General features: G+C 51.2%; 1 protein-coding gene across 3 annotated transcripts in view; it reads right to left on the bottom strand.

The window, feature by feature from the left end:
* ACTN1 (actinin alpha 1) overlaps positions 1-13,349 on the bottom strand; it is a 94,990-nt gene that overhangs the window by 39,290 nt on the left and 42,351 nt on the right. For all 3 annotated transcript variants that reach the window (XM_045565036.1, XM_045565019.1, XM_045565027.1), the window contains exons 2-3: positions 4,739-4,853; positions 112-231 (exon numbers count right to left, since the gene is read on the bottom strand). In XM_045565036.1, coding sequence (XP_045420992.1) covers positions 112-231; positions 4,739-4,853 — 235 coding nt within the window. The remainder of the gene's footprint in view (positions 1-111; positions 232-4,738; positions 4,854-13,349) is intronic.

Genomic DNA, 13,349 nt, shown 5'->3' with positions numbered 1-13,349 from the left:
AATGCCCCCAAGTGATGTGTGGGCCCAGCAGTCAGCCTAGAAAAGGCCAAGGGAACTGGAGGGCAAAGAAAACCAGGCTCCTCGGGGCAGTTGAGGGCAGGCCTTACTCACCTTCGGCTCCGATGGACACCAGTTTGACCCCTTTGCTGGCTATGAAATCCAGGGCCTTGTTGACATTGGAGATCTTGTGCACCCTCATCTTGCCTCTCTCTGGCTTGGCCAAGCGTTCGCCTGAGTGGATCAGGAGAGAAGAAAGTGAAGGTGAGATGCTACGATCCAGAAGCCGGGGCTGTTCTCACAACACCTCACCCAAGGCACAGCTTAGGTGGGAGAGTGTGCGTGCGTGTATGTCTGCATGTGTGTGCGTGCATGTGTGTGTGTATGTCTGCATGTGTGTACGTGTGTGTATGTCTGCATGTGTGTGCGCATGCGTGTGCACATGCCTCTCAGGTGCTGCAGAATGCTACCTTGGCTGGGAGTGAGAGGGAGAGTCTACCCCGCCTCTTTTTTCTTCGATTCCTCAGATCTAAACCTGCTGGCATCCACTCAACATTTCTTTATTACGCCCCTATTGCATGCCAGGGATTTGGCTGGGTACTAGGGATATGGGGGTGAACAAAACAGTTTCTTGCCTTTACGTAATTATAATCCAGTAGGAGAGACAGACCTTAAACAGAGAAATACACAAATAAATATATACAATGAACAAATACCAAGAAGGATCAATGCTCTTCAAAACGGGAGGAGGGGGAGGTGGAAAGAGGAATGGAGGAGTGGTCAGGGAAGGCCTGAGTCTGCAGCCAGGCAAAGACTGCAGGGAACGGTGATCAAGGCAGAGGGAATGGCACATGCAAAGGCCCTGAACCCCTTCTAGTCTAGACTATTCTGCCCTGGGAAGGGGATGCCAGTCACCCTAGAGTCCTGTGAAAATGTTCCCTGGTGTTTAAATGGAGTTGTCCACCACAGCACTGCCCCATCTGAGAGCCACAGCTGTTGCCCTGTTTACACTGCCTCCTATGAGCACCCACGGCTCGGCTCTGGGTCAGCCCTCCACCCCAACTCAGCCCCCACCTCCAGCTTCCACACGGGGGGTTCTGCTGCTCAGGTTTAAAGGTCAGAGGCTTTGGGGAAACAAGAGTAGGAGCGCATCTCCAAATACCCCACTAAGAGCACTTTTACCCCAGAACAGAGAGCATCCAGGGACCTCCTAAAATGATTTGAAAAATTTTAAGTGCAACACGTGTGGCCATACCTAGGGAAGGGGTACGTAGCTTTCAGAGTCTCCAAGGGGTCAAGGCTAAGAACCACCATCCTAGAGCCTGAAGCTCGGGACCCTGCTGCAATCGCGGGCCCAGCCACCTCCCAGCATGTCAGTGGTCTGAGAGGGCTCGAGGGGCTAGCGGCTGTGACGCTGAGCCAGGCCCACCCTGTCAGAGCAGTACCTCTCCAGGTGGCCTGCCGGCTTCCGGAAGAGAGCAGACTTCCTGCCACAGATGGGATTTGCTTGTCAGCTCCCAGGGAAGCACAGCTGTATTTTTAATTAAATCAAGACTTTCCACTCGTGGCTCTCCTAAGGCAATGGCTGCTGCCCAGCAAGGTACCACCATTTCCTGCCCAACAGCAATGGCACAGGGCTCCCAGCCCACAGGACTGATGGTAGCAGCACCACATTCCCCCCCCCCCGGAGGGCTGCTCCTGCCCCAGCCCTTGGGGCCTGCTAAGCCTGAGCCCCCAGCCACCACCAGCTGTGCAGCTGGCTGGACCAGGCTGCTCCACGATGACAGTGGAGGAGGTGAGGTTACACACAGGAGGACGGGAAAAGCTGCCCAGGCCAGCGGCTCTCAAACTTCAGTCATCCGTGGAACTTGCTGAACTATAAATGTCCAGCCCCCCACCCCCCAACAAGTTCCTGACTTAGGAGGTCTGGGGTAGGGTCTGGGAATCTGCATTTGGACAAGAGGTCCTGCTGATTCCGGCACGAGTGGTCCAAGGACCCCACTTTGAGAACCTCTGTAGGCAGCATTCCTCCTCCTTCTCAATCCCTGGCCCCTGCCCATCGCCCAAGATGCTCGGGAGGAAAGGCCGCATTTCACTGAACAGGTCTCCCCAGCCCTGGGAAGAGACACGTGGGCTTCGCAGGCCACATGCATGGGCTCCCCGGGGCCTGGGTCAGACCCATCTGGCAGGAACACACTGCGGGTCCTGTGGACGAGGCTGGTGCTGGGGATTCAGTCACCCCAAGGTTTCCTGAGCACCAGCTACGGGCCAGGACAGCCCCAGGCACTTGGGACACAGAGATAAGACAGCTCTTGCCCCAAGCAGCTCAGTGAGGAGTGGGGAAGAAGACAAGAGAGCCAGAAGTGATCAACAGGATGGAGGAATTAATGGGGTACAATGGGCGGGGCAGTACGCTCAGATAAGGGGGTGTCAGGGAAGCCTTCTTGGAGGAAACCCCCAAGCTGAGTTTTGAAGAATGAAAAAGAGAAATGCCAGGTTTGTTTGTTTTCCACTGGGAATGCTGGAGGAGGCAGGAAAGGACACTCTAAAAGGCAGTTGCAGGAAAACAGCATGGCGGTGCCTCAAAAAAATTAAACAGAGAATTACCATATGATCCAGCAATTCCACTTCTGGGTATGTACCCAAAAGAATTAAAAGCAGGGATTCAAAAAATATTTATTTGTACACCCATGTCCATAGCAGCATTATTCACAATAGCCAGAATGAGGAAGCAGCCCAAACGTCCATCAGCAGATGAACAGATAAACAAAGTGTGGTGATACACACAATGGATAAGACTCAGCCTTCACAAGGAGGCGATTCTGACACACGCTACAACATGGTGAATCTTTCACTTATGCTAAGTGAAATAAGCCAGTCACAAAGGACAAATACTGCAAGATCCTACTCATCTGAGGTCCTTAGATAGTCAAATTCATAGAGACAAAGTAGAATGGTGGCTCCCAGGGGCTGGGGAGAAGGGCGAGTGGGGAGTTCACGTTTAAGGGCTACAGAGTCTCAATTGGGGAAGAGGAGGAGGGTTCTGGGGATGGATGGTGGTGATGGTTGCCCAACAAGGTGAACATGCTCAATACCGCTGAACCGGGCGCTTAAAAATGGTTAAAATGCTAAATTTCATGTTATGTAAATTTACCACATACACAAAAGCACAAACACCACACAGGTTTTATCTGAAAGGGAAGTATAATATAAAAAACTATTTTTTAAAAAAGAGAGGGAGAGCTTGTGCAAAGGCACAGGGAACAGAGAGCACACGTCATCTGGGGAGAGCTGCGCGTCTCCCCATGTGGCAGAGGGTCTGAGGTCTGATACCTTTTTGGGAATAGTTAGTTGGAAACAAAGCAGGTGCCAGCTCATGAAGGATCCTGCAGGCGAAGCTCAGGAATGTGGACTGCAGGCTCCAAGCCCCAGGGAGGCCCCGAAGGGTTGTGAGCAGGGAACAGCATGGCCGTATTTGGACAGTGGGGCGATCCCTCTGGCTACAGCGTGGGGGGACTGCAGGGAGAAGCTGAGGGGCCCAAGGCCTTTGTGAAATCATCTAGGTGAGCAGCAGCGGGTAAGAGGAGGATTGGGAAGAAGGAAACAGATGAACAGAACACGAATGGCAAGTTGGAAGGAAAAGCTGTCTGTGACCCCCGGTGAGGTGCAAAATGAATCTGCGGGAAGGAAAAGAGATTCACCGAAGCAGGAGTGACAAGCACAAGTCTGGACATGCTGAGACGACCCTGTGGGACATCCGGGTGGAGATGCCCCAGGAGGTTCAGTATTTGAGAGGGGGTTCAAGCAGAGGGGTTCTGGGCTGAGATTAGGCCTAGGACCCAATGGCACCAGGTGAAGGTAAAGTGAAGTGAGTAGCTAAGATGGCCTGGTGCATACACCAAGGCTGGCCTCTCAGGGACCACCGCCCTTTAAGGGATGGTGGAGGAAAGGCATCCACAAGCAAGCTGAGATGTGCATTCAAGTGTAGTTGTCCCTCCAGACATCTGGACAAACCGGGGGCTGGGTAATGGCCTGGGATCATCTGGATACAGGTAAATAGGCAGTGGTGGAGCCAAGGTTTAGAGACAGCCACCCATGGTTACATTCTTGGTCACCAAATCCTGGCATTTTGGAGGAGAAGGAACCTCAGAGACCATTCTTCAAAATTCTTTTTGGCCAGGAGCGGTGGCTCACGCCTGTAATCCTAGCCCTCTGGGAGGCCAAGGCGGGTGGATCGCTCAAGGTCAGGAGTTCGAGACCAGCCTGAGCAAGAGCGAGACCCCGTCTCTACTAAAAAAATAGAAAGAAATTATCTGGCCAACTAAAATATATATAGCAAAAAAAAAAATTAGCCGGGCATGGCGGCACATGCCTGTAGTCCCAGCTACCCGGGAGGCTGAGGCAGTAGGATCGCTGAAGCCCAGGAGTTTGAGGTTGCTGTGAGCTAGGCTGACGCCACGGCACTTACTCTAGCCCGGGCAACAAAGTGAGACTCAGTCTCAAAAAAAAAAAAAAAAAAACTCCTCTTTTTGCAAATTAGGATGTTGAGGCAGAAAGGCAAAGACACCAGGATGGTTGGCGGCAGAACCAGAACTGAGGCCCAGTCTGCTAGTCTGAGTTCACACATGCCATCCCCAGCTTGTCTCAAGAGACCCAAGGCCGGCCATGTCCCTGGGCAGAGCAGAGGTGTCGGGGCAGAAGCCGGTGAGCAGCACCTCATCCCAGGCGGGGCCTACCTCACCTGAGATGACTTCCAGCAGCAGCATGAGCTTCAGGCCATCCCGGAAGTCCTCCTCGATGTTCTCGATCTGCGTCCCCGCCTTCCGGAGGTGGGAGTTGCACCATGCTGTGAATGTCTGGGCAGAGGGAAGAAGGGCAAGTGGTCAGGCTCCCCCACAAGCCACACAGTCTCTGAGGCCCTCAACAGGGCTCTACATGGGTCCCCAGGACCCACCCGCTGCCTCATGCCATCTTTCCAGTTGTTCTGTATAGGGTACTGGGGGGCTGGCATTGCCCCCTTCATTGGACAAGCCATTTAATGGAGCCAGGGAAGGTGGACACCCACCCAGCAGAGCCCACAGAACCTCTCAGCAGAGTCTCATTCCCCTCATCAACCAAGCACCAAGCCCCCCACAGGCTAGCTGCTGAGGGGCCCACACAGAGTCCACAGCACGGCTGGGCACCAGTGGTGTAGACGAAGCAGCACCTCCCTTAACACCACCTCCCCAGCCCTCCTTCAAAGACGTCAGCCCCACCCACATTTAGACGTGCCACAGTTCCATTCTTAGCAATTTACTTCTTAGGTTAAGAGACCTAGTTTCAATCTTCACAGTTTTAAGGCAAAGGAACCCAGAGGTAACATATTAAGCCTCACTGACACCTTAGGGTAAATTAGTTTATTAAATCCTTTCTCACTTGGCAGCCAGCAAAGAGAAAGGATTAATATGTGTTGCTGGAGACAGAGTTCAGAGGCATGTTGTCAGGAAAAGGAGAAAGAACGGTAAGTACCCCGATGTGTATTTGGAGTGGGGGCAGGGGAACCTTAATGTGCAAAAGCATGAAGAAGAATTCTAGAAAGGGAATGTAAGGAGGTTAAATGCAAAGATCATCAACTTTGTAGCTACTTCTCTATTAAGCAGATCATGATCAGGCAGGAGAGCCACCGAGCTGTCCTGTGCCAACAGCACCACTCGGTGGCTCAGACAGGAACAGGGTGACTCAACAAACAACAAACAAAAGCATGCACTTCAGTTTCACATGTCCATCTAAACCCTGGTCTCTCTCCAGCTGTCACCATCTATGGCAATCAGAGAGAAGATCCCTCTTGCTTTAGATCCAGACCTTTCACTGGCAACTCCAGACTTCTCTGCACCAATGGCACACGGGGCTCACCCGACAGCAGAGCCATTCAGTTCTAGTCCCACCAGACCTGCGAAGTTCCAAGGGTGAGCAGTGTATTGTTCATTGTAATAGGGGCAGCCATGCTAGAGACACCCCTCTTCCTAGGGAAGCTCACAGACTCATGACCTCACCACCGCTTCCCTCCTGTCCAAAGTAAAGTGGCAACGGGTGGGCAAGGGGAGGGAGGAACACCACACCAGTGATCATCAGGGGAAAAAATGTCTGCTTAGATTTACAAGCAAAAGTTGATGACCCTGTAAGCAAGAAGGGGACACGGAGAGGGGAGCTATCACTCCACACAGGTTAGGGGGAAGGAACAGCATCAAGACATTCCCCGACTTTGGGCTTCAACTTTAAATCGTGTCTCACTAGTAACTTACCAGCACAGGATACCTCTCTCCCCCTGCAAACACGTCTCCACTCTGAAGGCCAGTCGGCTCCCATGACAGAGTAGGCTGTGTGCGCGCGATCCAAGCTTAGGGAAGACAGGCTCACAGACGGGTGGGGAATATACCGATTCCTCAGCCCAGATGTCCTCTGTATCTCACTCTCACTCATTTTTCAAGACTGGGCAAAGACATCTCATCCTCCGGGGGCCTTCCTGACAGCCACCTGCCACATCTGGGTTGGGCACAGAGCCCACAGCACCCTGAATTCCCTCCATCATCACCCTACCCCATTGCATGGTCCTTGCTTGGTCACTTGTCAACTCCACACCCCAGACTGGGAGCTCCTGAAGGTAGGAACTCAACGTCCACCTTTATAGCCCAGAGTCCCAGAGCACAGAGCCAGGGGTACAGCAGTGAACAAAACAGCAAAACTCCCTGTCCTGGTGCCGCAGACACTCTAGTGGATGTCAAACATGGGCAGCTGGCGGGAGAAACAAGTGAGGAACTGAGGCAAAGCTGGGAGGGTCCTGGGAGATCCAGCCGCACCTCGAGGGTGACGCTGGGTGGTATCAGGAGAAGGAGTGTCAGGGACCCTCTGGACACAGCAGACAGATGAGAGCAGAGAGGATGCGGCAGAGTGGGAAAGAGTATGTACCCGGTATCCTTCCTCTAGCGCTGGCACTGCAAACCCGGCAGGAGATGACCGGGTCCTTAGCCTTTGTTTTCATTTTAACTTTATTAGTATAAAAAGTATTAAAGAACTTTTAAATAAATAGAATTTATTTTGGTTTTGCATGTTCTCTCCCAGCTGTCGTCTGTTCCTGTGTGCACGTTTGTTTCCCCAGTGTCTTCACATTGTACTTTCACACTGGGGGGAGGGAGGCTCTTTCTTCATTTATCGCCAGCTTGTATTCCCACAGCGCCCCTTCCAGGCCCACACGCGACCTTCAGCCTCAGGTTTTCTACCGCCTTGAACCCCAGCACCTCAAAGGGACAGTCCCAGGTCCAACGTGGTCTGAAACAAAGGGTTGTGGTGGCAACTGCACAGCTGGGGGCTGCGAAATCTCACGTTCACCCCCCATCATGGAGGGTGGCGTGGGGGGGAGGAAGGAGGAAGAGGATGCTTTCATAAAAAGACACTGCTTTTGAAAGAGGAAAAGTGCCGTTGAAAGCCCTTCCTGGGGAAGCCAGGCTCAGCCGGGAGATAAAAACACACCTGTGTTTGCTCAGGTCTCCCAGACAAAGCCCTGGGACTGAGCTCTCTAAACCTCCCCATCCCTGGCCCCACCGGTTACTGCCCCGAGGGGGCCCTGAGCACCTCCCACATTGGAGAGTTTCCCCACCCAGTGGCACCCACCACAAAGTTGGGGCAAAAGTAGGAAATGGCGTTGGTAACGCAGGGATTAAGAACATGCACTTCAGGATGGACCAGATCTGGGTTCAGCTCTCAGCTCCACTATTTACTGGCTGTGTGACCTTCGGATTAACCTCCCTCAACTTTGGCTCCCTTAGCAGTAAAGCGGGACAGTAATAACAGAACTTCATAAAAGTCAAGAGGATTAACTTGAAAGTATTTATAAAGGATTTGCCGTTTAGTAAGCGCTCAAGCGATGGCAAGAAGGAAAAAGACTAGCTCCACAAACATCCCCACCGCGGGTCTCTCCCCCACCGCACCCTCTCCCTGCCTGCAGCCCCCAGACTCGCTAGGTGGATCCTAGGTTCCACCTCTCCAAGCGCTGCGCTATTTCCAAAATGACAACCCGTGTGTCTGAGAACTCTGTTTGTGAACTGGCGCTGATGTGTTAACGGGAGAGGGCTAAGATTATGGCCCGGGCACGGAAAACAGGAGGTTTTGACGGGGGCCTTACGTATCCCAGGCAGAGGGGGCTAATGGGCTCCCTGCCCACCATACAGCCACGGTCTCTCCTTTGGTGCAGGGAGGCCTCGGGCTTGAGCTCCAGCTAACAGGGGAGGAACCTGCTCCTCAGCAGCACCCCAGGGGTTCAGCGAGGAGGAACAGGCAAACAGGCAAAGCCAGGCCCAAGGCCAGAGACCCACTGTCCCCCAGCCCCCAGCCTGAACACCCAGCGTGCCGGGCGGTGCTGCCCCAGCAGGTTTACGGTCCAGCCTCAGTCAATAAAGGGCAGGGACCGTTTTACTGCCTCTGTCCCAACCAGGCCCTGCTCTATCTGACCTCCCTCACCCCGAGGTCCTTCTTCACGTCACCTCCTGAGGCCACGATCAGTCTCACAGCTGGCTAAGGAAACAGGAGGAGACAATGGGCCTCCAGGGGATCTGCTCTGCTCCAGCAGTGGACTCGCAGCCAGGCATGGTAACATGTGCCTGTAGCCGCAGCTACTCGGGAGGCTGAGGCAGGAGGATCCCTCGAGCCCAGGAGTTAGAGGTCACAATGAGCTACGATGACGCCACTGCACTTGAGCTGAGGCGACAGAGGGAGGCGTTCACAGAGCTGCAGTGAGGGCTCATGCCCCCCTCAGCAGCCCTCTCCACGCTTCCCCCCTGACCCCTGCCCAGCCTCTGACGGCCCCTTACACCCTTGTCTACCCTCTCTACGGGTCTCGGTCTTACTTTCACAGATTCCTCTCACATCGTCCCATTATGGCGTAAGCAACTATTGTGTCAATGCACTTCCTTCAAAATGTGTTGAAAGGTACACAGCCCCTGAGAATGTGCCCTCCCTCGCTCAGATGCACCAGAACGTGACTCTAGCCACACAGGCTCTTTGAGTCTCAGTTTTCACATCTGTAAAAAGGGGGACAATAGCATCTAGACAACTGAGATGAAGATTAAATAATATTAACATAATAATGTTAACTTACATTAATAATGAAAATATAATACTGATGTGTCTGAAACATAGTAAGCGTGTATAAAGTGGTCCCAGCCATTATCATTACTGTCTAAATTTTAGATTCTAAAAGGATATGTGAATGACGACACTCAGCTGGGATCTGGGACACAGACGATTACTCCACAAGCATGAGTCAGGCTGAGCTTTTAGAGTCATTCACAGCCTTGATCACGGCGGGAGGGGGTGGAACAGCACGAGACCTGCAGCAGGAAGGTCACAGGACCTGCTCGGGATCACTCCAGAATAAGAACATGGCACTGCAAGGACTCAGTCACTCTAAAGGCGACAATGCAAATCTCAGGTCTATCAACTTCTAGCCAGGTCGAGACCATGGGCAAGTTACTTGACATGGCTCTGCCTCAAGGTACCCATCTGTAAAATGGGGGTAATAATAGCACTTACCCCTGCTGTTATGGAAGGATTCAATGAGACAGTCCATTTAAAATACTGAAAATGTTATAGTGACTGCTCAGTAATTACTCATTATTATTATTACCATAATAATTAGCTATAATTATTACAAATTCATGCTGTTAACAGATTTCATCAAAGAATGTTAGAACTAGAAGAGATGTTAGGCACTACCCAAGTTAAACTCTCACTTTACGAACTGAGGACCCATGGACCAGAGAGGGTGAGTGGCTTTCCCCAGGCCACACAGCTGGGTATATTCACAACCCAAACTCCTGACTCCAGCCCCTCATGCCTTTCTGCTCCACCCAGATGACAGGTGTGGGTGGGGTACTGGAAGGGAACAGCGGAACCAAGGCTGAGATTCTAAATGGCCAAACAGGTGGGGTGTGAATGAAAACGGGTCACTGTGAAAACACCAGCCAGATGGAATCTGGGAGACTGCAGCCAGCATTGGCACAGAGTCTGACGTGATGGAACATCAGTAGAGTTGGCAGGAGATGGGCAGCCTCTCTAGGGCAACCTTGCAGACAGTGGTGGAGCCCAGGGACAGGCGGGTGGCTGTCAAGAGGCAGGAGGATCACTCTGATGGTAAGCACACCAGAAACACACCTTTGGGGGGAACTTTCAGAACTGGGGCTCTTGTCCAGGAGAGCAGAGGTGGCTGAGGGAGTCACCTCATGTATTTGAAAGACCCTCCCACGGATGAGTGAATAAACTTGCTCAGTGCAGACCCGGGCAGAATCGGCCATTGGTGAGGAATGTGGATTCTAGAGCAAGACGGACCTGGATCCGGTCCCAGCTCTGCCCGATTGACTTTGTGCACATGACTTTACTTCTCCAACCCTCCATGTCCACATCTTTAAAATGGGTATAATAATAGAACCGACCTCGCAGAGTGGTGAGGATCAATGCAGTGACACACAGAAAGCGCTAAGCACAATCCTCACACACAAGGCTCAATAAATGGCAGCTACTACTAGTAACATAGAGGACAGGAAGTTCTGGGGAAGACTAGAGTTGAACACAACAAAGCTGAATGTGTGGTGTGTTGCCAGCCGCTAAAGGGCATGGTGAGGGTGTGGAGGACTGAGCTGAGGAAGAGTCTTTATAACTCTGATTCTAGGAGAGCCTAAGGCAGCCCTTGAAAACACTGGTTTGGAGACCTGTTTGAAGAGTTCAGTCAGACCAAGAGTCACGCACTTCAAGACGAAGCAGGGTTTCTCCACCTCAGTATTATTGATATTCAGAGTCAGAAAATTCTTTGAGGGGCGCTGGGTCTACCCCAGGCTATGACAAATAAAAATCACCCCTCAGTTGAGAACCTGGCCTAGAGGACATAAATATGTCATAGCTACTGCTGCTGCTAACATTTATTGAACACTTTATTGAACATCATCATGCCATAGCTGATGACGACGATGATAACGTTCATTGAACACTTACTGAACCTCTTCTGAGGGTTCTGCCTCCTTTAACTCATTTGATCTTCACCATAACACACAAGGCAAGTATTCTCCCCATTTTACAGATGAGGAAACTAAGGCACAAAGAGGTTTAATAAATGAGCAAAGGAGGCCATTAGTTAGTTAGGTGAGTTAGTCTTCACCCATATATGTTCTTATGCATGTTTCTTGAAACAGTGGCCCCCCTGGGCTACCCTTTGTTTTTCTACCCACAAGACACCGTGGCTACAGAGGGGTACTTGCCAGTGTACAGGTAAGCACGTGAGCTCCTACGTGGCAACTGGAACACAGCTTTGGCATCGGGGCAGCAGGTGGTGAGGGGGCAGAAGCAGCCCCTCCTCACCTCCACATGGGGACAGGGGCCCTTGGTTACTGCACCTCCAAGGAAGAGGAGCCAGAAATCTGGACTTTTATGTGGAATCCCCCAATTTTCCAATGCTGCTATAATGTAAAAAAATAAGACATCCCACAGACCCCCAAAAATAGGTCGGCAGGCTAAATCTGAATTAAGACTCATTGGGTCTCTGGTTCCACAGTGGGAAAACATGAAATCTTTTTAAGTCTCCTATTAAAAAAACCTTATCCACATAATAACGTACGGCGTGTTAAACCTCAGTAACACCTGTGCCCGCCACAAGTTGACGCTCCTGATGGACCATCGGCAGCATGAGCCATCTGGGAACCTGGTAGCAGAAGCTGACAAGATGCCTGTGAGGGGCAGGGAGGCTCGCTGGGCTGGATCAATGATCAATACGTGTCAATACCTGTCACAAGGACCTACAATTAGACGTGCCACACTTACACCATCGTGCCTTGTGAATTAAAGCAAAGGTGCATTTGTTGTTCATAACATTCGCAAAATAAGTTTCTGCTAATTCCCATTGTTAGTGTGGGCACAATGACAAGGCCCGAGACACGTCACTGCGGGGAAGGCTGATTCGGCACAACTCTGGTGGAAAGCAGCTCGCCAGGGTGAACTAAAACGGGCATAAGCCCTTCGCCCAGTTCTGGGACGCCATCCTGAGTAAATAATGCTAAATAAAGAAAAGGCTATGAGTATGCAAACGTTCTTGCCAGCGTTACTTGAGAAGGAAAAATTAGAAATAGCCCAAAATTATATTAATAAGGTATTAGTTAAGTAAATTACAGTTCACCCACTTAATGGACTATTTATTACATGGCCAAAATGAGGGGTTCTGAAACTACATGATTATGAAAAAGTGCTTATGTATAATTAACCAAAACAAAGCAGGACCCAAAATTGGATGTACTGCAGGTTTAAAACTATGTGAGCAAACACACAAACATGAAAAAAAGATTAAAAACAAAACACATCGCAATGCAAGCCTGTGTTCCAGTAATTGAATTGCTGATGATTTTTTGCTGCTTTCCTTGCCCAGTTATCTGTAAATGTGGTTGGTTTTCAGTGATCTGCTCCTCCCTTCTCCCTGCTAGGACTCTCCTTTCTGATGTTTACTTGCCTCGATGCACAATCCAGGCCATTCACTCTTGGCTGACCTCACCAGAGAAGCCTCCATTGACAAAGGTGCTTTTTCTATTCATTGCACTGGGGAGTAAACAAGGTAACCCACCTGCAGCCAAATGCAACTAGCTGGCAGTGGTGGGACAGTGGGGCCATCTCACCCAGCCACCAGGCCCAGCCTCCCATCCACACCCCTCCCAAGCACATCCTCCCAGTCTCCTGGAATCGAAGACACCAGTCACAGTTCACACCAGGGGAGTCACTGTTCAGAGGACGGGAGTCAGGAAACCTGGGCCCTGCCCTGGCTCAGCCAGGCGTGCGACCTCAACCCGTTCCAGCTCTGTAACCCCAAACGAGTCCCCTCGTGCCTTGCAGGCTAAGACCCAGCAACCTTTCCCATCAGATGTGCCTAATTAAAAGACACAACCAATCAGAGCACCCAGCGACAATTTGTTTCTGTGTAGGATTTATTTCAATTGGTGGGCTCTGCTCCTTGTCAAAGAAATTCACCTCAACAGACTCAAAGCACGATCAGTGCTTCGGTCTCAAGACGGCCAGCTCCTAACCTTCACGACCAAGTAGACCCCCATTATCAGTTTCCTGACACTCCCTAACAGCTTTATGCCAGAACATCCCTGGAAAAACATACAAGGACCTGGGAACAGCGGCTGCCTCCAGGGGGGGTCCCAGACAGGGGAGGGAGGGACGTTTGTTTTTCACAAAATATTATTTTCTTTTGAGTTTTATGCAGTCATTACCTATTTGGGAAAAAAAAAACTGTAAATACAAGAAAAGTCTGTCCGGAAGTGTGTACATTTCACTGTTACCTC

This window comes from Lemur catta, chromosome 1 (assembly GCF_020740605.2).
Source record: "Lemur catta isolate mLemCat1 chromosome 1, mLemCat1.pri, whole genome shotgun sequence".
Classification (NCBI taxonomy): domain Eukaryota; kingdom Metazoa; phylum Chordata; class Mammalia; order Primates; family Lemuridae; genus Lemur; species Lemur catta.
This window is presented reverse-complemented; position numbering and strand designations above follow the sequence as displayed.